The sequence below is a fragment of the Heptranchias perlo genome, chromosome 16 (assembly GCF_035084215.1).
Source record: "Heptranchias perlo isolate sHepPer1 chromosome 16, sHepPer1.hap1, whole genome shotgun sequence".
NCBI classification, from domain to species: domain Eukaryota; kingdom Metazoa; phylum Chordata; class Chondrichthyes; order Hexanchiformes; family Hexanchidae; genus Heptranchias; species Heptranchias perlo.
The window spans coordinates 43,561,541-43,587,562 of NC_090340.1; the positions used below are offsets into that span (position 1 = coordinate 43,561,541).

At 40.7% G+C, this 26,022-nt stretch overlaps 1 protein-coding gene across 1 annotated transcript in view; it reads left to right on the plus strand.

Moving 5' to 3' along the window:
- slc22a31 (solute carrier family 22 member 31) overlaps positions 1-23,941 on the plus strand; it is a 40,628-nt gene extending 16,687 nt beyond the window's left edge. The window contains exons 5-9 of the mRNA XM_067997495.1: positions 2,960-3,105; positions 6,269-6,377; positions 11,384-11,598; positions 16,063-16,174; positions 23,014-23,941. Coding sequence (XP_067853596.1) covers positions 2,960-3,105; positions 6,269-6,377; positions 11,384-11,598; positions 16,063-16,174; positions 23,014-23,419 — 988 coding nt within the window. The 3' untranslated portion in view covers positions 23,420-23,941. The remainder of the gene's footprint in view (positions 1-2,959; positions 3,106-6,268; positions 6,378-11,383; positions 11,599-16,062; positions 16,175-23,013) is intronic.
- The last annotated feature ends 2,081 nt before the right edge of the window (positions 23,942-26,022 follow it).

Here is a 26,022-nt window from a genome sequence, read left to right on the forward strand (position 1 = left end):
TAGCATTAGAAAGAGACCTCCATACTGTAGTTATCCATGGTGATAAAGTTTAGGTATTTTTTTAATTACGGCATGTTTATGTTCCTAAGCATGTCCTGAAACCTGATCAAATCAACCTAGAGCACAACTTTCCCCTATCCCTTTCTTTGCCTCTTCAACCAGACTAAAGTGAAGTAAGTTTTTAGCTGGTTATTGTACTGCTAGCTATTGCAATAATCAGCGAGAAACCTCCCTCAATTTGGTACAGAGTGGCAGAACACAGCCATTTTGAAACGTGCTGCTAATCAGGAAAACATGTGGACCAGTGCCTGATTTTTTTTACACCCATATAAATTAATGGATGGAAAATCGGAGTCTGGGGCCCATAATTCCCTGACCCAAAATCTGTGCGAGCACCACTATACACTAGGAACGCCCAATTGCTGAATCAGCCTTTACATCTTTTGCTGTGAGAGAGTATGTTAATAAACCACCAGTTGAAAGGAAATAGCATGAAGCTATGGGTGCTGGTGATTAGTAGTAATTGTCGTTGTGTCATTCAATAATGGTAGCAACGCGGCTTAACTGTTACTCTTAGATCTGTGGTGGTGCCAGTGGTTCACTAAGACCAGCTGACATTTGAAGATCCTCTCGCACGCATCACAACAGTTATTTAAGTCAGAATGTTATGACTGCATTAATGTGGGAGCACAATTCGGGAGATTTTGCTTGGTCTTGATGGCAATTTTGATATTTTCAAATTGTTGAACTCCATCAGAGATTGTTATTCTCAATCACACTTAGTCCATAGCTAAAAGTTCCCAGGAGTGGGCCTACATTCTGCAAGGGTTGGGGTTCTGCTTCAGGTCATCTTTGAAGTGCTTTTATTCAGAAAGCATTCTAATTGTGCCCAACTTCAACCATACAGAACTAGGGAGTCTGTCATCTGACATTCTCATTATGGGTCTACCCTATCTCAATTGTGCACCCCCTGTTACTGAAACAGAGCTGCATGTCTCAAACGGGAGCATTTTAGTGATGTATCATTTTTGATAATCCTTTTAGATAGGCAGAATAATATGAACTTAAAATTGACTTCAGTTAACTGTAGGGCCATCTGTCTTAGTCAGTTCCCTACATTGATATAATTACATGTAATTTCTTATGGAATTACTTTATGAATACCTCATGTTCTTGAAATGTTTAATGTTTGCAAGCTGGGAGAGAAGATGGAACTCATTAACTTTAATGGCAGGAACTGTCACTCTTATTCAAAATTCCAATATGTTTTAGACCTCATTGGCTGTGAAACCCTGATGATGTGTGTCAGATTGCCCATTAGCATGTCCTGCACTATTTTGCGTACTATCTTGGATGATGAAACCTGGTTTTAGAAGTTCAAGAAAGTTGTAAGTCGAGCTGGATTTCAGTTTCCTGTTTTTACTGCCTGTTTCCACGTTGAGAAGGCTCCGTAGGTGTCAGCACTCACGTAATGTTTCATCAGAGATTGAGTCTAGAAAGAAGTACAGATTATGGACACTATTTTGTTTTAGGAGGAGTTTTAGTTTTGTACAAGTTACTTTCTCTGTGTCTACTTCTGTGTCATTATTCCAAATTAGTTCTAATGTGAATGATTTGTCTGAAATTCCTTTTGAAATGGACTGAAGAATCAGGAAGGCAGCCACTGTAAGCGTGTGCACGCTAACCTGTTCACATCATGCATATGGTTGCAAATTTCAGTTCATACATAGGTCTGCTTTTGGAAATTGCCTTTTTGCTGTGAGCATTTAGTATATGTGTTGATTTCTTGAATTGCAGCACCCTGAGTAGCATGCCTCAATCCCAGTTATTCCTGCTCTGGATAAGATGTCAGTTTTAAGCATCATGTCCTACCACTTGATAAGAATTTCCTGTGGAAATTCTCTAGCCTCTTGATGTGCTTATGATGCACTGTCCAAGTTCCACAGTGATGGGATAGGGAGATCATCATGAACGCATAGTTTGGAGTTTGATACATTTGTTCACTGCAAACATTTTTTCTAAATCTAGGTGGCAAAAGCCATCTTGGTATCATTGGATAACGTGCCACCCAGATAGATAGAGGGTTCAGTGCAGCACTCCTGATTGAAGGTGATGTAAGTGTTCTGAGGTGTAGGTGTAGGATGTGTTGCAAATGTATGAGCAAGGAATTTGTAGTCATCACCGGTTAGTTTCTAAAAAAAAAAGTTTATTCCTTGGTCCCTGTGGATTAAGTAGCACATTTTGCTGTTCATGTCTCTAGTGGTTTCATTGAGCATAGCTGCAAAGAGGAGCCCAAAAAGTGGGATGGAAGGACTTGATTTCTCCTTGACTTAGCCCAGCAAAGGAATGATGGAAAATGCAGCAATTACCTCATTCCGCTGAAAAATGTATGCTTAGTTTGCAATGGATCTAATTTAATTATGTGATTCTTTGACCCATTAAGGAATAGTTTTCTAAAATGAGCATTAAGAATGAGCATTCAGAATTGGGAAGAATGTTTAACTTCATGGTAGTTGCAGAAGACAAACTTATTGAATTAATCACCTAGTGTCCTTTCTGACTGGTAGTACTAATGTGACAGACCTCCAATGACAGACCTCCAACAGGTTGTTTGTTCAATTGTAAAAGATATAATTACATCCCTCCTCTTTGGGCCAACTTTACTTTACCAATCTACTCAGAGGCATGAGAGTGCCTGACAGCAACTTCCTTCTCAGCTCTGCATTCTCTTACTTACATCCCCATCCCACCCCATTCCAAAAGTGGTAAGGTGCATGGCCTCTGCTCAGCACAGTCCCACTGCAGAAGTAGATAACTTTAATGGATTTCTCCTGTACTCTTTCCTTTCGGGAGAGAAATATTGTTTTTTCGTTCCATGGGATAAATAACATTTCTAGTAACTTTTTAGTGGTCTAATTTCCTGCTTATGGAACTTAAACTTTTTTTGAACAATTTGCAGCACTCCAGCTATCTTCCCAGAGTCTCCACGCTGGCTCCTTGCAACCAGACAGATTGAGAAGTGTAAGCAAATACTGCGAGGTATAGCAGCTGGTAATGGTGTCAATATGGATGATGAAATATACGCTCCATGCAATGTGTTTAATGGTAAGTGACACGCCGTGAAGGAGTAACAGAAAACTGATGAGTTCGCCTGTCTGTTTAACATGTAGAATAGAACGAGAAAAGGTCAATTAGTCCATCAAGCCAGCTCCTTCCCATTTAATCTCCTGTGTGAAAATTCTGCATGAATAAGTTTATCAAGCAAACCACCTAACATCTCCCTCCACTACTCAAACCTGGACTACTGCCCTCCACAGACATTTTTTAATTGCACAGGAACAGTTATGCCCCATGTAATATTTGATTCTCACTTTATTCCTGTAACCTCCAATTCTGTTCCCAATCAGCTATTTATCTAAAACAAAAACAGAAGGTCCTGGAAACACAGCAAATCTCTCAGCATCTATGGAGAGACAAAGACAGGTTAATGTTTCAGACGTCATCCTTCATCAGAACTGAAGAAAAGATGAACCAGCAATTAATAGAATTTCCTGAGGTTAGGTGACTCCTTGATTTTAAAATTCTCATCCTTGTTTTCAAATCCCTCCATGGCCTTATCCCTCCCTATCTCTGTAACCTCCTCCAGCCCTACAACCCTCTGAGATCTCTGCGCTACTCCAATCCTGGCTTCCTGCGCATCCATGATTTTCATCGCTCCACCATTGATGGTGGTGGTGTGTGTCAGCTTCACCTCTGACTTCTGAGCAGTCCGAATCGCTCCCACTCCCTGGGTTCTGGACCTTGGACTTATCTGGGGGTTGTGACAAAGTGCAGCAGACAACTGGTTTTGGTGCAAGAACTTTGACCTTTATTCAAGAGAGAAAATACAACACAACAATCTTAACACTCTAGTAAAATGGGGAACACTTCGGTACACACGAGAGAAATTACAGTAGAAAGATACCTCACCCCTCCCAATCCCACTGTACTAGCTAGGTTGGAGTCTAAAGGGCCAGAGATAATGCTCACCAAACGAATCCTTGACAGTAATTCACCCAGAAGTAAGTCAGAAATAGATCGTAGAGTGGAAACTCTGCGGATCTTCGGTTTTCTCCCGAGTTGGTTTTCGTTGGTCGCGGTGGCCAATATTACCCAGTTGGTTGGTGGCAATTTTCGGTTGGTTGTTTCGTAAGGCCCTTGTTGCCGCGAGGTGTCTCATGGTCACTGGGGCTGTTGCTCTGGTTTCTTCTTGTGTGTGTCGGCCTGCTTCTAGAGCTGCTGACCTTCCCTGTCAAACTGCTTTCCTCGCCTTGTTGTTCGCTGGAAACTGCTCTTCTTTCCAGACACAGGCAGCAGCCCGCCAGAGCCAGAGAGAGAGAGGTTTCAAGTTTCCACTTGTGGATGTCTCTCTTACAATTGGTCTTCGACACTTTATTTAAAAAAACACTTCATGTCTGTTTAAACAGTTCATTACAGTCCTTAAGAATCTTTGATGGCTTTTTGATGGTCCCTCATCATGTTGCCATTGCTTCTCCCGATGGATCATTGTTAATTCCGGGAATTTGCTGATCACCTGGTATACAGGCTTCCTTTTGTATCCAACGTCCTAGGTGTTGATAGGTTTTGCATTAAAACAAAAACATGGTCCCACCATGTCTGGAGCAGTTGCCTCTTTCAATGGCTGACTGCCTTTCAAATTCGTGCTGAGTGTCGACCACCTGCTGTCTGTTTTGCATTAAAACAGAGACATGTCTGAAGCATTAATTCTCCGAAGTTCCACGGTGTGTGTGTTGTTGATTTCGTCTGGTGACCTCTCACCTATCCTTCCATTTTAGGATTCTAGTCAATGGCCAAAGTTTTCCCATATTCAGGGTTTTTCTCCGAGTTTTGGGGGATCTGTGAATTTTGAGAATCTCACAGCCTAGACCCTAAGCTCTGAAATTCCCTCCGTAAACCTCTCTCTCCTCCTTTTAAGATGCTCCTTAAAACCTACCTCTTTGACCAAGCTTTTGGTCACCTGTCCTAATATTTCTTTAAGAGTAAAGAAGTCTTACTACACTTGTCCAGGGCTATAGTGAGACCTCACGTGGAGTTCTGCATACAGTTTTGGTCTCCTTATCTAAGGAAGGTGATACTTGCCTTGGAGGCAGTGCAATGAAGGTTCACTAGATTAATTCCTAGGATGAGAGGGTTGTCCTATGAAAAGAGGTTGAGTAGAATGGGCCTATACTCTCTGGAGTTTAGAAGAATGAGAGGTGATCTCATTGAAGCATATAAGATTGAAGGAGCTTGACAGGGTAGATGCTGAGAGATTGTTTCCCTTGGCTAGAGAGTCTAGAACTAGGGGACATAGTCGCAGGATAAGGGATCGGGCATTCAAGACTGAGATAAGGAGGAATTTCTTCATGCAGAGGTTTGTGAATCTTTGGAATTCTCTACCCCAGAGGGCTGTGGACGCTAAGTCATTGAATATATTCAAGGCTGAGATGGATAGATTTTTGGACTCTAGGGGAATCAAAGGATATGGGGATCGGGCGGGAAAGTGGAGTTGAGGTCGAAGATCAGCCATGATCTGATTGAATGGCAGAGCAGACTCGATGGGCCATATGGCCTACTCCTGCTCCTACTTCTTATGTTCTTGTATGACTCTGTGTCAATTTTTGTTTGGTAATGCTGCTGTGAAGTGCCCTGGGAAGTTTTACTACGTTAAATGTGCTATATACATGCAAGTTATTGTTGATTGCCTTTCAAAGTAATTCCTTGTTGTAAAGTATTTTGGAAAGTTTGAGACATAATAAGTTGTAATATAAATGCAAGTTTTTCTTCTTTTTAAATCTGTGTTCCGTTCTGTGCTCAGTCTGTCGAGCACCCATCTTTCAGCTATCAATATGCCTTTTAACATTTTAAAGACTTGTCACATTTCCCCTCAATGTTCTGCTCTCCAATAAAAACTAATTCAGCTCTGCGTGTCTCTCCTAATAACCTTAGACATAAATTCCAAAATCAAAACCTAAAATGCTGGAAACATTTAGTGGATCAGTCAGCATCTGTAGAGAGAACAAACAAGATGACATTTTGGGTGTGCAAAACCATCCTTCTTATACTGCTCTGGATCCTGTTCATGTCCTTCTGAAGTAGGGAACCAAAAATTGCCCACACTATTCAAATTTAATTTTATGAACATCTTAAATTGTGACCTGTTGCAGCATGAATATCATCCTTCAGTGTATTAAACATGTTTATTGAGAATTTTCCCTGCCCCCCACAGAGATGGATTCTGTCTTTGAAGAGGTTGCACAGTCTCGTCGGTATACTTTCTGTGACATGACCACCACTCCAGTCATTTGGAAGAACATCTTAATACTGGGGTTCACCACGTAAGTGAAGATGTTCAGTAATTTTTTTTCTTCCACCTAGAATTCAAATCTTTTTTTCAGAAACCAATTGGAACATTGTCCTGATATCTTGGGCGCAAACTGATCAGATTAAGTCTCTATTGTGGTGTAACAACCACCTGCATTTATGTAGCACCTTTTTAATATAGAAAAGAATCCCAAAAGACTACATCGAGCTATAATCAAAAAAAATGGATGCTAAGCCAAAGAAGCAGATATTAGGATGGGTGACCAAAAGCTTGGTCAAGGAGAGTTGGAGAGGCATTGGGGTTTAGGGAGGAAATTCCACAATATGGGGCATAGGGACTGAAAGCATGGTTGCCAATGGAGGGCAGTTTATTTATTCTCAGGATGTGGGCATTGCTGGTGCAGCTGACATTTATTGGCCATCTCTGTTGCCCAGTCTGATTGAGTGAGTGGCTTGCTAGACCATTTCAGAGGGCAGTTAAGAGTCAGCTACATTGGTGTGGGATAGTCACATATAGGAAAGACCAGGTAAGGATGGCAGTTTTCCTTCCCTAAGGGACATTAATGAGCCAGTTGGGTTTTTACGACAATCCAACTGCATCATGGTGACTTTTACTGATACTAGCTTATTTCCAGATTATCAAACTGCTATTGTGATGCACAGGAGGCCAGAATTAAGGAAAGAGAGTATGGAGGAGGGGTGGGGCATTGTAAGGTTGCATTAAGTTACTGAAAAAGAGATTTAAACATGAGAATGAAAATTAAAAATTTGAGTGTTTGGGGAACCAGGAGCTAATATAGGGCAGCAAGGACAGGGGTGATGGGCAAGCGGGACTTAATGCAGGATATGATATGGGAAGCAAAGTTCTCGATAAGCTGAAGTTTACAGAGGGTAAAGGATGGGAAGCTGGCCAGGAGAGCATTGGAATAGTTGAGTCTGGACATGACAACGGTTTGGATGAGAGTTGCAGCAGCAGATGAGCTGAGATGGGGTGGAGGTGGAGGAAGGCAGTCTTTGTGATTAAGAGGATATGAGGTCTGGAGCTCAACTTGGAGTCAGTTAGCAAATTAAGGTAGCAAACATTCTGGTTTAGCTTGAAACAGTGAATCAGAAGGGGATGGAGACATTGGCAAGGGATCAGAGTTTGTGGCAGGGGCCAAAGACGATAGCTTTGGTCTTCCCAGTGCTTAGCTGGAGGAAATTACAGCTCATCCAAGATTGGATGTCAGACAAGCAGTCTGATAGCACAAAGACATGGAAGGGTGGAAAGAGGTGATAGAGAGGAAGAGCTTAGTGTCATTGACATATATGCAGAGGCTGAACCCATGTCTTTGGATGATGTCGCCGAGGGGCAGCATGTAGATGAGGAAGGAACCAAGGATAGATCATTGCGGAACTTTGGAGATAACGATGCGGTGGCTGGAAGAGAAGCCATTGCTGGAGAATCTCTGACTGACATCAGATAGGAAAAGTGGAGCTAAGTGAGACCAAGTCTACCGAGCTGGGCAGCAGTAGACATGCATTGGAGGAGGAGGGGGACGTGGAGAGAGATTGAGGAGGGATAATGCACCATGGTCGTAGTCACCGAGAATGTACTAAAATGAGTTTGAGCTTTCTTAATCTAGGTTGCAGTGAACCTAGATTATATCATTCAACACAAGTTTTCAACCGTACTCAAAAGTTAGATAGTTGGCTGGTATTCGTAATCATGACTCATAAGAACGTAAGAAATAGGAGCAGGAGTAGGCCATACAGCCCCTCAGGCCTGCTCTGCCATTCAATAAGATCCTGGCTGATCTACCTCAACTCTACTTTCCCACTCTATCCCCATATCCCTTGATTCCCTTAGCGTCCAAAAATCTATCACTCTCAGTCTTGAATACACTCAACGACTGAACATCCACAACCCTCCAGGATAGAGAATTCCAAAGATTCACAACCCTCTGAGTGAAGACATTTTTCCTCATCTCGGTCCTAAATGGCCAATCCCTTATCTTGAGACTTTGCCCCCTCTTCTAGACTCTCCAGCCAGAGGGAAACAGCCTCTCATGATCTACTCAGATGCAGGTGAGCTGCTGTCCTTTATTTGGGAAGTCCTGAGGACAGGAAAGGTGCTATATAAATGTTCTTTCTTTGTCCTTGAATATATTCCTTTAATCAGGCTTTTTGTGGTGGCTTTTATAGGAATATTTTAAATTCATGCAAAAGGGTCTGTGAAACCACTTGAGAAAATGTCACCAAATGTTGGTGTGCTACATGATGCCCACAATTTTGCTGGAGACCATAGTGCTTTGCAAATTAAGTGGTTCTAATAAAAGTAATAAATAAAATGTTCTTTTGTGATCAAAATTAATTTAATTTTATTTGGGCTTAAACCAATATAAAAGTTTAATCTGTGGTACCTGTGTCAATGCTAGCTCCACATCATTACTTTATTCTCATTTCCCTCTTTCCCTCTAACATTTTTTCTTCCTGTTTATCTAATTCCCTCAGGTGTTCTGATTGACTGCACTTAAATAGTCACATTTGGGGGTCGGGGAAGCGAATTCTTCTAATTTTCTTCCTTTATGCTTCTACTACTTGGTGAAGGAAGTGTATGGATTAGTGGATAAAGTGGTGCAAATACACAAATTGTTAAAGACAGGGTGGCAGGTGGAAAAGGCCATAAAAAAAGGGCAAATTGGATTCTGATTTGTATATTTAGGATTGCTAAATACAAAAAGCAAGGAAGTAATTACCAACCTGAGATAATGGTTAAGCTGCAGTTGGTGTACTGTATGCAGTTTTGGGTACCCTAAGACTGCACCCTGATTAGTCCAAAACCACCAATGAGGCACTGGTTTTTTCCAATCCTCTAGGCCCAGGGAATTCAAAAATCTGAAGCTAATAGCAGACAAAGGTGTTTTTTTTAAAAAAAAAAACAACTGGACCTGGACTTCAAGGATTGAATAATGGGAGCTGGATCCTACCCATGGGCTGTGTCTAAGGCACTCTCCTAGTTGGGTCATATTTCCATTCTGTTCTTCATGTACATCGAAATGCATTTGCCACATATCTCTCCACCCTCCTAAACTGTTCTTCATTCTGCAGTCTCTTGCATTCGTCCTCAGTTTGTCATGACCCTAATATGATGGTCAGCAAATTTTGATATTCTCTTAATGCACAAGTCCAAATCATTTAAAGAAGTGGCCACAATACAGATCCATGAGGCATGCCACCGGCTACATCTCAGCAATCAAGAAACATCCATTTACCCCTACTCTCTGCTTTCTATCCTCTGGACATGCTGCCATTTTACCTAATACCATGGGCCCAATATGACACTTTTTAATCTAACATTTTTTTGAAAATCCAAACATACCGGAATCACTTCATTACCTTAGTATACACTCTCAGTAATTTTCTTTATAGAATTTGATTAATTTTATTGAGTCTTACCTAACCTTTATGTCATCCTCGACCCTGAGAGATTGCCAAAGTAGAAAGAAGACCTAACCTTTACTAATCAATGTTGTGTCCCTGACTAGCCCATCCCCTTTCTATTTATTCATCTAATGCTATCCCATAATATGTTCTCTAGCAGTTTTCCTACTACTGACACGAGGTTCTCTTGTCTATGTGGTTTATCCATTTCGCCCGAGGGTGCAGCATTCACTACCCTTTGGTCTTATGTGGAATTCCTGTTCCTTAAGAATTTTGGGAATCATAGTTGGTACTTCTGCTAATTGATTCATCACCAACCACCTTCAGTATTCTGCATGTAAATGACTTATAAAATGTATGTTTCAACAAGTCATGTAGTAATTTATATAATATACACAGACCTTCCTTTCTCTCCTACCTGTAAATGCAGAGGCACAATATTTTTTTAGCATCTCTTTCTACTATAAGGTTGCTTTCTTCATTCTTTATTGGCTTCACCCCTTTGTGGCTGTCCACTTGCTATTGGTGTTTTTAGAGAAGCTTTTTGCTGTTAACTTTTATATTAACTGCCGGTCTTGTTTTTCATACTTTCGGCTCTTTTGACCTTTTTGGCTTCTCTTTATGGCATTGGTTATTCAATGTTCTTGGCTCCCTGGTTTAACATAAATTGTGTCCTCCCACTAAACATGAGCTAACTTTTTGTAGAGGTCATACATTTGTTATTGCTCTTGTGATCTGTGATCAATATTGACAGCATATCAAAGAATATTGTTTTTTGGAGAAAATAAATAACTATCACTGCACAATATTAATTTGTTCAAAATTGAATGAAGTTATTTCTCTCTGCTGAATTCCCTACTGGATTTATTAAAGAGAAACTTCTTTACCCAAAGAGTGGTGAGAATGTGGAACTCGCTACCAGAAAGAATAGTTGAGGTGAATAGCATAGATGCATTTAAGGGGAAGCTAGATAAGCACATGAGGAAGAACGGAATAGAAGGATATGTTAGATGTTGGGTTAGGGTTAGATGAAGAGGGATGGGAGGAGGCTCGTGTGGAGGAAACAACATAGACCAGTTGGGCTGAATGGCCTGTTTCTGTGAGATAGATTCTATGTAATGCTTAGTTATTTTAAAAAAATTCTCACCCATTCTTGACGGTACTGATTTTTGCTGGTATATGGTTCCACAGATGTTGACAGCCTTTTGGTAACTTGCCCAAGTGGTCATTCTTCATGTATGAGTCTGGAGAGTGAATGTTAGTGACTATTGGACCATGGAGGGCCCTCTCCAGGCTCATAGGTGAGACAGGAAGAAATGCTGCTGAACAGTAAAAGGTGGCTTCTCATTTACTTTTGTCCAAAACATACAAAAAACTAACCTCTTGTGGCAATTTTGCTCTGCTGCACTGAGTTTTTCAATTTGATTGGTTTGTGCAAAATGAAAATGCCTATTTATTACCTAATTGTCAATTTAATACCATCATACCAAAAAATCTATTGCATCTACTTTCCCTCCTCTGAATTTAGATCCAGGTTAGTGTCTTAGCCACTGCAATGACTTCACCTGGAGGGATAACCTTATTCATTTCATCTCAGGTTCATCGGCAGTGGAATCAAGCACTGCTTTTCCCAAAACCTTGTTGGTTATAGCCCCAGGTTCTACTTAAGCTATTTTGTCATTGCCGGTGCTGAAGGTGTGGCCCTCCTTTTCCTATATTTTACTGTGAACAAGTTTGGTCGACGTGGCATTCTACTGCTCTCAACAATCTTCACAGGAATGTCATCGCTGTTGTTGCTTGCTCTTATACAATGTAAGTATAGATGATCACTAAAAACTTCTTCCACTGGGAGTAGAAAAATGCTTTCTTTTGCAACTCTAGCTATTCTGTGTGTGGTCTCCCACCTTATTTGTAATTCCTGGTGAGAAATTTTATAGTAACTACAAAAACTGGTTCTATTGAATCAACTAAACAAAGTAGCCTGGTAGAGCACTGTTTTAGCATCGTTATAGGTGAAATATTTTGACTTACGCAAAAAGAGAAAAGGGACAAATTGATGAGTCTTGGTTTGTTTCACACTTAGAAGAGATTAAAATCACAGTTGCTAAATTGCAAACTGAAGTGAAAAAGTTGCTGCTTAGGTTGCAAAAAGGACACCCATATTGTGCAATGCTACAAAGACCTTTTTAATCGGAACAATGCTGGATGAGAATTTCATAGTTGACGTGTAGTGACTGGTACCCAAACTGAGGAGGTAAAGGAAACACAAATTTCTAGGATAGGAGATAGAGCAACAGCACTTAGTAAAGTGCACTAATTTAGGTATTCAAAACATGAATCATCCTAACGTTTCAGTGGGTAAGTGCATTGCACGGTGCGGTATTGAGCAATACAGATTGGGAAGTTCTAGGTTTCATCCCTGATCTTTGCTGCCTTAGTGAACATCACCTGGACATTGATGAAGCCTCAGTCTTTTGGTTAGGCAACATTGGCCAGAGATCTTGTTCCTAATCAGTCCTACGACACTGCCGCCTGGAAAGTACACGTGGTGGATATTGGTTATGGGCACAATTACTGTTGCCAATGGGCTGTATGGAGGATTAAATGGAAAGAAAATATTTGGTAAAATGGAAAGAAAATAGAGAGAGAAACCCGACAATAGCAAGAATACAATACGGAGATCAAAATAACTTAACAAACCAATCAGAAATATTTTAAAAGATGTACTGGGAAAATATTAACAAAGTTCAATTAGGAATAACTAAATGATCAGAAAGGTAAGTGAGTACTCAAGGTGGATTGCAAATAGTCATAAAAGGTATCTATAGTAATCTTTTTAGTGACCTGATTAGAAGATAGAGGGCTAAAGACCAAATAAACCACTTTGAGGTAGGGGTTGGAGGATCAGGTTGTGGGTAAAAGTGTTGAAATCTTTTTTCTTTGTTTAATTCCATATCTAGTCATTTTGGCTTAGGAATCTAATGACTGGAGGTCTGTAAAACTACTATTTACTGTTGCAATGCATCTCCCAAGGAATTAAATGTCCACAGGGCAGTCCGACCAGATGGTATGCACCCTAGAATCTGCAAGGAACTAATAAATGTCAAGTACTCTGGTTAATAGTTTTAGGAATTTTTTATGGGAATTGCACCTGGAGGATACTGAAGGTGATTCTGATAGTTGGAAATGAATATGGCGTGACGCTGGAGAATTATACTTTATTTAAAATAAAACTTGTCAACCAGTTATTCTAAGTTTATACAACTATTAGAAAGCTTTAAACTTGTGGGTAGAAGGTTGGTGTGACAGAACCCCTCCAACTATACAATATACTCCAATCCAACTGCTCCATTATCCCTCCATATAGTACACTAGACACTGCAAGGAAAATTTTAATCCAACCTTGTGGTGCAGTTTCATGGACATCAATAGTTTAATAAGTTACCCAAATCCTTAATGTGTGGACTTGAACTGTGAATGTTAACCAGATTTTCACCATGAGGGTATCACAACCAAGTTTAATCCTGCCCTAACCCAATCTCCATCATAAATGCTTCAAGCAGATACCAGATAGCTATCGGGAGCATGACAGCCTTGCTAAATTTTCGCTGCCTTAACCTGAGAGGCTGAGGTTAGAAATCCTTACTGCTATTACGGCGAAGAGCTAAATCGGCACAGCCTGAGGTTCAAAACTGCGAGGTTCTAATCTGCATGAATCCCACAGGGATCTGTCTTGGGGCCTCAATTATTCACTATTTATTAATGACTTAGATGAAGGCATAGAAAGTCTCATATCTAAGTTTGCAGATGACACAAAGATTGGTGGCATTGTAAGCAGTGTAGATGATAACTTAAAATTTCAAAGGGATATTGATAGATTAGGTGAATGGGCAAAACTGTGGCAAATGGAATTCAATGTAGGCAAATGTGAGGATCAAAAAAGGATAGAACAGGATACTTTCTGAATGGTAGAAAGTTAAAAACAGTGGATGCCCAAAGGGACTTAGGGGTTCAGGTACATAGATCATTGAAGTGTCATGAACAGGTGCAGAAAATAATCAAGAAGGCTAATGGAATGCTGGCCTTTATATCTAGAGGACTAGAGTACAAGGGGACAGAAGTTATGCTGCAGCTATACAAAACCCTGGTTAGACCCCACCTGGAGTACTGTGAGGAGTACTGTGAGCAGTTCTGGGCACCGCACCTTTGGAAGGACATATTGGCCTTGGAGGGAGTGCAGCGTAGGTTTACTAGAATGATACCCGGACTTCAAGGGTTAAGTTACGAGGAGAGATTACACAAATTGGGGTTGTATTCTCTGGAGTTTAGAAGGTTAAGGGGTGATCTGATCGAAGTTTATAAGATATTAAGGGGAACAGATAGGGTGGATAGAGAGAAACTATTTCCGCTGGTTGGGGATTCTAGGAGTAGGGGGCACAGTCTAAAAATTAGAGCCAGACCTTTCAGGAGTGAGATTAGAAAACATTTCTACACACACAGGGTGGTAGAAGTTTGGAACTTTCTTCCGCAAACGGCAATTGATACTAGCTCAATTGCTAAATTTAAATCTGAGATAGATAGCTTTTTGGCAACCAAAAGTATTAAGGGATATGGGCCAAAGGCAGGTATATGGAGTTAGATCACAGATCAGCCATGATCTTATCAAATGGCGGAGCAGGCATGAGGGGCTGACTGGCCTACACCTATTCCTATGTTCCTAATCAGCTACTTAATGCCTTAAGCAGGTGAGCAATTGGAAGCCAGGACACCTTTTTAGTGCAGTGTTTAATACCTTGATAAGTTGGTAGAGGTCCCTTTGAAATAAACTGCCATCTCTAACTCTCTTGTGACATTTGCGCAATTTCTCTGGTTACATACCCAGTTTATTCTCAAATTCAGTTTTTGTTTTTCAACTAGTCCTAATCAAATATAAGAAAGTTGAACTTTGTATGGGATATACAAATAAAACCTGATTTGAGGAGTCAATGTGAAGTTCATTTTTACATTTAGCCAGGACAAATATGAATTTTATTTTGTGAAGATAATTAATTTTTTAATGAGGACACCGATATTTGGCCTATTATTTAAACACTAGTGCATTTTCGAGGGCCTTACTCACGTGTATGGGGTAGATTTTGATTTTTAACGCCTGGGCATTGAACATAGCCTGGATGGAGCACAGAAAGAAGGATGTGGCGGAGAGGATTGCATGCCCATTTCAGAACCCACTCAATGGGGTCAATTTTACATTAGTGGCGGGTTGGCAGCGGGGGGGGGGGGGGGGGGGGTGAAGGTGCGCATGACAAACCCGCATGAACAAAACTTACCGTTTCTGACACGATCGCATGGTGATTGCTGATGAGTAACGTCTTCTCCGGGTCTCGTGCCGGGCAGCCAACCTGATTGACAGGCTGGCTGCCGCCAGGAACTGCAACATGAGGGGGTGGGAGGAGAGAAAGAGAGAGAGCGAGACAGCATCCAGCGCTGGAATGGAAGAGCGGGGTGGGGGGGGTGTTGGAGAGTGGAAGAGCGGGGTGGGGGTGGAGAGTGGAAGAGCGCGGGGGGGTGGAGGTGGTGAAGAAGGGGAGGGAGGAAACATCGGATATTGGAGCAGGGTGGAAAGGTAGGTTGATTTTGTGTTTTAACTTCCTTCTATGGTTTTTAAAATTTATTTTGTTTCTTTTTCCCTGCTCCGTCCCTTCATGCCTTCTGTCACCAGGCATAAATCAGAAGCGGTGGGCAAGCCGCCCAGGTAAGTTAAAAGTGGTTACAATCACTTAATCTATCACAGGTAAAGTGCCTTAAGTACATTTGGCTCTTTAACTGTCATCCTGCCGGTTTTAATTGCCGGCGAGACTTCTGGTTTCGGGTCGCCCACATACACACACAGGTGGGTCCCTGGGAAACTCGGAAGTCAGCAGGTTGGAGCCAACTTCGGAACCCGAACGGGATTTCTGCAATTTTCAGAGCCCCCAACGCACCCACAATTTCCCCCTAAAATTTAACCCAATGATTTCATTGATTTCAGTGGAAAGAAAAGCTAGTGCCCAGACAATGCTTACTGTAAAGAAGAAAATCTACTCCTATGTCTTTTAACTGTGTTTGTTGTAACAGACTGAGAGGCTGCAGTGCCAATTCTAGAGCAAGCAAAAACAATGGGTGTTAGCATAATAGTATTACTCATCGATTATGTGTGTGTGTATATTATAAATAGCAGAAGTAATTTGAGCTTTTGTCGTTTGGTATTACACTACCAACTGATTTGTTTTCCTGCAGACCTGCACCATGGTCTTCTTCTGGCTCTTTCCATCCTGGGTCTTTTCTCATCCTATGCTGTTGTTACACTGAGCATATTTTTTGCCAGTGAGGTCATCCCGACCGTAGTTAGGTAAGTAAACCAATTGTGCTATTTATGATCATTTTCAAATTTAAAAAAATATATAATTGTCAATTTTTTGTGACCTTTTTACGGGCATGTCACTAAATTGGAGACCTTGAATTTGAGTTAAACTGGTAAAATGTGAAACTGCTGCAATATCATAATACATTTCAATATCACAAGTATTAGAAGTAACAATGAAAAGGGAAAATTAAAGTATTCTCTAGTAGATTATTTTAAAATTGATTCTAGTCTGAAAACTGCACATTATTTCTGACTGTGTAGATTTGCAGTCTGAAGATTGAATTAAAAATGTTGCATTGTATCATGCAGAATCCTATATATTGGGGGGGAGGGGGGAGGGAGAGAGTACTTGGCTAATACCTCTTAAGCAATTTAGTCCTCACCTTTCCTGGCACGACCTCATTTTGAGTACTTGAATATATCCTTGAAATTTTCTGTTCTTTATTTGTGGAAGATCTTTTGTAAACTTCTGTTGAACATTTCAAATTTCAGTTAAACAGAAGTAACCCTCTTTATGCTTCATGTCATCAGTAAGGTGGCATGCAGAACTGAGAGAATTTATAAGAACATGAGAAATAGGAGCAGGAGTAGGCCAATCGACCCCTCGAGCCTGCTCCGCCATTCAATAAGATCATGGCTGATCTGATCCTAACCTCAAATCTAAATTCATGTCCAATTTCCTGCCCGCTCCCTGTAACCCCTAATTCCCTTTACTTCTAGGAAACTGTCTATTTCTGTTTTAAATTTATTTAATGATGTAGCTTCCACAGCTTCCTGGGGCAGCAAATTCCACAGACCTACTACCCTCTGAGCGAAGAAGTTTCTCCTCATCTCAGTTTTGAAAGAGCAGCCCCTTATTCTAAGATTATGCCCCCTCGTTCTAGTTTCACCCATCCTTGGGAACATCCTTACCGCATCCACCCGATCAAGCCCCTTCACAATCTTATATGTTTCAATAAGATCGCCTCTCATTCTTCTGAACTCCAATGAGTAGAGTCCCAATCTACTCAACCTCTCCTCATACGTCCGCCCCCTCATCCCCGGGATTAACCGAGTGACCCTTCTTTGTACTGCCTCGAGAGCAAGTATGTCTTCTTAAGTATGGACACCAAAACTGTATGCAGTGTTCCAGGTGCGGTCTCACCAATACCTTATATAACTGCAGCAATACCTCCCTGTTTTTATATTCTATCCCCCTAGCAATAAAAGCCAACATTCTGTTGGCCTTCTTGATCACCTGCTGCACCTGCATACTAACTTTTTGATTTTCTTGCACAAGGACCCCCAGATCCCTTTGTACTGCAGTACTTTCTAGTTTCTTGTCATTAAGATAATAACTTGCTCTCTGATTTTTCCTGCCAAAGTGCATAACCTCACATTTTCCAATATTGTATTGCATCTGCCAAATCTCCGCCCACTCACCCAGCCTGTCTATATCCCCTTGTAGGTTTTTTATGTCCTCCTCACTCTCTACTTTCCCTCCCATCTTTGTATCATCTGCAAACTTTGATATGTTACACTCGGTCCCCTCCTCCAAATCGTTAATATAGATTGTGAAGAGTTGGGGACCCCAAGATGTTTTTCCATTTGTGATTTCTGGCAACAAACAAATGCATTACATTTGAAAGCACTTGCTGTTAGCATCGGAAGATGCCTTTTTTCCCTGTGCCAATTTTCTTCCCTTCACTTTTAAAGCAGTTAGCTCTTTCCTAGGCTACAGTTCTGTGGTTGCCTTCCAGGAGATCATCCTCGTGGATGTTGACCCATTATTCACACACAATTCTTGGAGGTGAATGTTTGCAGGCTATTTCTAGGGCATCACAGCTGGTCCTAATTTTGTCTTCACCCAATATAGAAATGATCAGGGGTGGAATCCCTGGCCAATATAAGATTTCTTTGATTAAATGGTGTCTTAAATAAGACTTGGTTGGTTAGAAGAGTATTGTCAATGTACCTTCTTGCACAAGAAGTGGGAATGATGTGGTGGGGGAAGGAAGCTAAATGAGTCATGCATAGACATCAGTATTAGAGAAAATGCTGGAATCCATTATTAAGGACGTAGTAACAGGGCACTTAGAAAATCATATGATTAGGCAGAGTCAACACAGTGTTATGAAAGGGAAATCGTGTTTGACAAATCTATTAGAATTTTTTGAGGGTGTAACTAGCAGGGTAGATAAGGGGGAATCAGTGGATGTAGTATATTTGGATTTTCAAAAGGCATTCAATAAGGTGCCACACAAGAGGTTGTTACACAAGATAGGGCTCATGAGGTTGAGGGTAATTTATTAGCATGGATTGAGGATTGGTTAACGGACAGAAAACAGAAAGTAGGAATAAACGGGTCATTTTCAGTTTGGTAGGTTGTAACTAGTAGGGTGCTGCAAGGATCAGTGCTTGGGCCTCAGCTGTTTACACTTGGTCCCCTCATTGAAGTCATTGATATATATTGTAATGTATCCAAGTTTGCTGATGATACAAAGCTAGGTGGGAAAGTAAGCTGTGAGGAGGATGCAAAGAGGCTGCAAAGAGATATAGACAGGTTAAGTGAGTGGGCGAGAAGGTGGCAGATGGAATATAATGTGGGGAAATGTGAAATTGTCCACTTTGATAGGAAGAATAGAAAAGCAGAATGTTTTTTGAAAGGGGAGAGACTAAGAAATGTTGGTATTCAGAGGGATTTGGTGTCCTTGTACACAAATCACAAAGTTAACATTCAGGTACAGCAAGCAGTTAGGAAGGCAAATGGTATGTTAGCCTTTATTGCAAGGGGGTTGGCGTATTAGAGTAAGGAAGTCTTGCTGCAATTATATAGGGCCCTGGTGAGACCACACCTGGAGTACTGTGTACAGTTTTGGTCTCCTTACCTAAAGGTAGGTTATACTTGCCTTAGAGGGGATGCAACGAGGGTTCACTAGATTGATTCCTAGGATGAGAGGGTTGTCCTATGAGGAGAGATTGAGTAGAGTGGGCTTATATTCTCTGGGGTTTAGAAGAATGAGAGGTGATCGCATTGAAACGCATAAAATTCTTAGGGAGCTTGATCGAGTAGATGCTGAGAGGCTGTTTCCCCTGGCTGGAGAATCTAGAACCAGGGGTCATAATCTCAAGATAAGGGGTCGGTCATTTAGGACCAAGATGAGGAAAAATTTCTTCACTCAGAGGGCTGTGAATCTTTGGAATTCTCTACCCCAGAGAGCTGTGAATGCTCAGTCGTTGATTATATTCAAGGCTGAGATCGATAGATTTTTGGATGCTAAGGGAATCAAGGGAAAGTGGAGTTGAGAAAGATGATCAGCCAAGATCTTATTGAATGGCGGAGCAGGTTCATGGGGTCGTATGGCCTACTCCTGCTCCTATTTCTTATGTTCTTATAGTCTCATAGTCTCTAATTTGAGAATAAATTTGGACTGGGGCAAGTCTGAAAGCAAGTTTGAGGAACCCACCTTTTCAGAAAAATCCCCCTGTTCAGATGATTTGTGAGGTGGTTCTCTCTCTCCCTAGTTACTTGCAAGGTGAAATGGGATTGGTGTCTTTTCTTCTTTCCCTACCTCCCTTCAATCCTTCCTTTGCTGTATCCCAGTCCTGAAACCTCACTACTGGCCCGGACTTATTTTCTGTTCAAGCAAGTTGTTTTCAAAATTTTCTGTGGAGGACGCCCTGCAAATAGACTTCCAAAAACTGTGCTGTCATTGTAGAAATCAAGTTTTTTTTTTATCAGTATACAGAAATGTCACTGAGATCATGTTGCTTTTTACTCAATTATAATGCAAATATATCACTAGATTTGGCAGCTGCAGCACTTTTTATTATCCTTACCAATCCATTCCTATGAAATGGGTGTGCTCCATTACAGGAGAATTTGTAAGTGTCCTAAATACTCATTTGTGGAAAGCATCAACTGATGCTTATGGTTGAATTATCTGATGCTAAGACATTTAGATGATCATTGTCCCTTTTCCACCCCCCCCTCCCCAAATGAGCGCTCTGAGCAACTGGTTGATAATTCCACTTTTCTTTTCTTTTTCTCTCTTTCCCCCTCCTTCCTGTGCATAAACTATGGAATGAGATCAGCCTACCTCTTCCACAGACCATCAATCTAACCCATTATGGATTATATCCTACTTTTATAATATCCCAAATTGATTTTATCTTTTATCTTTTATCTCCCTCTTTCCCCCTCCCCATTTCCCCGCTTGCCTGAAGAAAACTCCATGATAAGTTGCTTTCCACAAATGAGTTCCATGATCTAGGAATCTTTGTTCCATGGAGTAGATGGTCATCTCTGTCGATACTTATCCAGACACCTTTTAAAATCCATTCCTAATGATATTTATCCAGATAATTTTTTTTTAGAAGTTGCTGTTTTTGCTGAGAATCTGTTCCATATCTTGGTTAGATGAGGTCTTGTTTTGTTATTGGCTGTGCCTTTACTGCTTTTTCTTCTGTTGCCAGTAGTCTTTGTGTCTCAACACATGGACAGTTCCTTTCAAGACTGTTGTGCAACTTGGATCAGTTAGTAACACTGTTGCCCTGGGGTCATAAGGTTGTTTGTTCGAGGCCCAAACCAGTGTTTGAGCATGTAATCTAGGCTGGCACTGTGGTGTAGCATTGATTTGAGTTCTGTATTGTTGGAGGTGCTGTCTATTGGATCAAATGTTAAACTGAGGTCAGATGTACCTGTTTTGGTGGACAGTTTTTTTAAAGTTGCATTAATCAAAGGAGAACAGATGAAGTTCTTTAGGTATTCTGCATGAAGTTTGCAATAATTGAGCAGCCTTTCTTTTGTTTGACTGCATGCTTGTTTTGATCATACCAATCTGATAGGATGCTTGGTTTATGTTGCCTTCTGATACACAACTTCGAAAAGAATGAAGACATTTTTCCCCAAGATGAGGAGAACTTGATGTGACTGTCTAATCTGCACAGATATTCTAATGACCAATAACAATTTCCCCCAGGTTTTGATTTAACCTGAGGCTGGTTGGTTCCCCTGAATCAGAAGGGTCTAATCCAAACCTATGAAGTCTATCCCATCTTCCCCAAGAAGGTGGTAAAGATAGTGTTTAGGGTTTATGGTTCTGTGCCTGCCAGGCTGTGTTCCTCCTCCCTTATTAGGAAAATCGCAGACTGGCATGTGTAGAAGCAGAAATTTGGACTGGTATGTGCACAAAGATTTAGTAGCAGAGGTCTGGCATATTAGGTATGTTTTAGTCTGTCATTTAAGATCACAGGAGAGTGGAAGACCATGGTCATGCCATTTTGAAATAATAGGCCACAAGCCGTGAGGTTTTTTCTTCCCCACTGTCACCCTTATTGGAAAGTGCCAGGCCTTCATTTGGTGTGTTCCTACAGTACGCATCTCTGACTAATGATTCACTGCGATAATGGACAGGAACCTCACTCATTTATATAGGTTTTAAACTTTTTTTAAGCTACTTGGCTCGAGTATCTTGATATCCGGTTTATTACTGTGCAGCAACCCCCCTCCCCTCTGGGGGTACAGGCACTTGAGATTTGTTTTGTGCCTTTTCAGTATGTGAAAGGCTGTGCCTTGATTGCACATTTGGAACAAGTGTTACCTGCAATATGAACAGATTAATTAGATTTTTTTGAAGAAGTATATTATATATCCAATGATTGTATAATAATGTATCCTGTCCACTGAACATATTACACACACAGACATGATAGTTAAATGTTTTGAGGATAAATAGAGGGAATTGAGGAATTCGATCACAAAACATCAATTAAAAAATTACAGAATCCCATAAAATAAAACTGAATTTAACTTATTCAGCCACCACAAATCATTGGCCCTGGCTATAAGCACTAATTTACACAACAGGTTAGGCCATCCAAACCTACGATCAAGTTGTTGGGCCAGAAATCATGCAGAGCGGCAAGGTGATGCTCACCGCGACTCCTGCAAATTTAATTAACAAAAATAGTGAGGGCCCTGTGGCATTGATTTGGTTGAATTTGAACTTTAAACAAAATGTGCGCTATCAATCCAGCCTCTGTGCAGCGTGAGTTGCCACATGGCTGGAAATGTCTGTGAGGAGAAGACACGCCCACAAAATCTGTCAGGAAGAGAAGTCATGCCCACAGATTCAGGCTGCGTTGCTCAAGCAGACGTCATTCATTTAAAGTTAGTATTCTGTATGTCATTGTAAATAAAAAAATATTTTTTTTTTCTAAAAAGCCAAAGAAATAATTAAGCTAAAGAGACAGAACGGAAAAGTAAAAAGAAATTGTAATTTTTAATTTTTTTTCTATTAAAATAAGGAGTAATATGAGACTCCACATTTTTAAAAGTTAATTTTTAGTTGTTTGGCAGTCATTAAAACTAACCGAGCTGTTAAAACTTAGTTTAGACCTGGTATTTTTAAGCATACTGTTTAATTAGTTACTTTCCAGTTGGGCAGATAAGCAAGTTGGCGCTTTTTCAATGATTTCTCTGATTGCAGCTTGCGATGGCCCTTTAGTTCAAAGCTGTCATAACGTAGGCAAACCACTAGGAGCAAGTTCACGATTTCCGCGTTTTACTGTGCATGTGCAAACGCGGGAACTCTTAAAAACTGAGAGCATGTTGAGCTCCTCCGTTATTTTGGGAGCGATTTCTGGCCCGTTGTCTTTTTAAATTATTTGATGAATAATATGAATCAGGTCATTTATGAACCTTTCTACCTTTCTTTTAATATTTTATAATTAGCTTTACAAATTTTCCAGAAGCTTTTAAAAGGTTGTTGTATGTTATACTATCTATATTTACCTATATTCATAAATTCATAATTTTTATCTTTACAAAAATGTGTTCACAGAGGCGCAGGCTTAGGCCTTATTATGGCAACAAGCTGCATTGGTAAAGCAACATCTCCAATCATGGATCTCCATAATAAACGTGGCTTCTTTCTTCATCATGTTGTGTTTGCCTCTTTTGCTGTCCTCTCGGTGCTGTGCATCATGTTACTTCCTGAGAGCAAACGGAAGCCACTCCCAGAATCTTTAAAAGATGGTGAAAATCAAAGACGTCCTCCTATGTTTTTATCTCGAAGCAAGGATGGAGTTCCTTTGCTGCGTTCAAAACAGCACAGACATTATAATCCAGAAAACTATTCTAAACTTGTAACAGCAACCAAGAAAATGTTGGCCCGAGACGTCCCTTTTAAATCACAGGATCCTGTAAGCGAAAGTGTGACTGAGGAGACCAGAGAGTCAACTTCCTAGCCAATCTTCGTGGTGTGTATAGAAATGCTCTACTATTACATATTCGGCACTGCAGCAAATGGTCATTTAGACATTGCAAAATTTGTCTTTTCTAAGTCCTCAGCCTGATTGGGCTGGTTTGGCTAAACTACAAACTGTTTAACATGTTAGCTCACCTCTGAAGAAGTTTAATTCCCCATCACAAGGACATGTTTCTAAAGATGTGTAATTCCATAATGAGAATAAATTGTAAATTGGGATCCAGGGTTAAAAGCATCAGATAAAAATGTTGAATGTACGTTTGAATTGTGTACATCTCCAGTCATCTGCGTATCAATAGGCTTATGTTGTATGTTGCCTCTTACAAATAACTGTACAATGGAGTCTGTGATTATTGAACTCTCGTGTTTTTACAGCTGAACTAATCATAAAATCTAGTGAAGCCTGTTTTAGATCAACTCAGGATTGAGTCCCAAGTAGGCTAAAGTTGTTATATTTGCATTATCCATTCCATTCACTGACATATAAATATCTTGTCCTGGGCTGAAATCATGTTTGAAATTCTTTTGGCTCATGAAGATCTAATTCCTTACTCTTTTCTATACCACAATACGTTGATCAAATCCTTGTGTGGATCATGTCTTACTGATTGTAAGCGAGGCCTTTAACTTGTCTAATTACTTAATGTAGTCATTGTAAATTATTTCCTATTATTTTAATGGTTGGACATCCAATTTTGCTCATTAGGTTAGACGGAGCATCAAACGTTGTGCTTTGAAATTGGTAAGTTGTTATAGACCTAAAAGATGAATTCTTCAATATTACCATACACAAATGCATCAGGAGTTTCTCAGGTTATAGAATCATAGAACGATGCAGCTCAGAAGGAGGCCATTCAGCCCATTGTGCCTGCTCCGGCTCTTCGAAAGAACTATCCAGTTAGTCCCATTCCCCTGCCCTTTCCCCATAGCCCTGCAAATTTTTATAGGAAAAGAAGTAGGCCATTCAGCCCCTCGTGCCTGCTCCACCATTTGATAAGATCATGGCTGATCTGTGGTCTAACTCCATATACCCGCCTTTGGCCCATATCCCTTAATACTTTTGGTTGCCAAAAAGCTATCTATCTCAGATTTAAATTTAGCAATTGAGCTAGTATCAATTGCCGTTTGCAGAAGAGAGTTCCAAACTTCTACCACCCTGTGTGTAGAAATGTTTTCTAATCTCGCTCCTGAAAGGCCTGGCTCTAATTTTTAGACCGTGCCCCCTACTCTTAGAATCCCCAACCAGCGGAAATAGTTTCTCTCTATCCACCCTATCTGTTCCCCTTAATATCTTTTAAACTTCGATCAAATCACCCCTTAACCTTCGAAACTCCAGAGAATACAACCCCAATTTGTGTGATCTCTCCTCGTAACTTAACCCTTGAAGTCCGGGTATCATTCTAGTACACCTACGCTGCACTCCCTCCAAGGCCAGTATGTCCTTCCGAAGGTGCGGTGCCCAGAACTGCTCACAGTACTCCAGGTGCGGTCTAACCAGGGTTTTGTATAGCTGCAGCATAACTTCTGCCCCCTTGTACTCTAGTCCTCTAGATATAAAGGCCAGCATTCCATTAGCCTTATTGATTATTTTCTGCACCTGGTCATGACACTTCAGTGATCTATGTACCTGAACCCCTAGGTCCCTTTGGACATCCACTGTTTTTAACTTTTTACCATTCAGAAAGTACTCTGTTCTATCCTTTTTTGATCCAAAGTGGATGACCTCACATTTGCCTACATTGAATTCCATTTGCCACAGTTTTGCCCATTCACCTAATCTATCAATATCGTTTTGTAATTTTATGTTCTCATCTACACTGCTCACAATGCCACCAATCTTTGTGTCACGGCAAACTTAGATATGAGACTTTCTTTGCCTTCATCTAAGTCGTTAATAAATATTGTGAATAATTGAGCCCCAAGACAGATCCCTGTGGGACTCCACTAGTCACATCCTGCCAATGTGAGTACCTACCCATCATCCCGACTCTCTGTCACCTTTCGGTCAGCCAATTTCCTAACCAAATCCGTACTTTTCCCTCGATTCCATGGGCTTCTATCTTCGCTAACAGTCTCTTATGTGGGACCTTATCAAATGCTTTCTGGAAGTCCATATAAATAACATCCATTGACATTCCCCTGTCCACTACTTTAGTCATCTCTTCAAAAAATTCAAGCAGGTTTGTCAGGCACGACCTACCTTTCACAAATCCATGCTGGCTCTCTCTGATTAACTGAAAATTCTCGAGGTGTTCGGTCACACTATCCTTAATTATAGACTCCAGCATTTTCCCCACAACAGATGTTGGGCTAACTGGTCTATAATTCCCTGGTTTCCCTCTCTCTCCTTTCTTAAAAAGCTGAGCGTCATGTGCAATTTTCCAATCCAGAGGGACGGTTCCTGAATCTAGAGAACTTTGAAAGATTATAGTTAGGGCATCTGCAATGTGCTCACCTACTTCCTTTAAAACCCTGGGATGGAAACCATCTGGTCCTGGGGATTTGTCACACTTTAGTGCTATTATTTTCTTCATTACTGTTGCTTTACTTATGTTAATTTTATCGAGTCCCTGTCCCCGATTC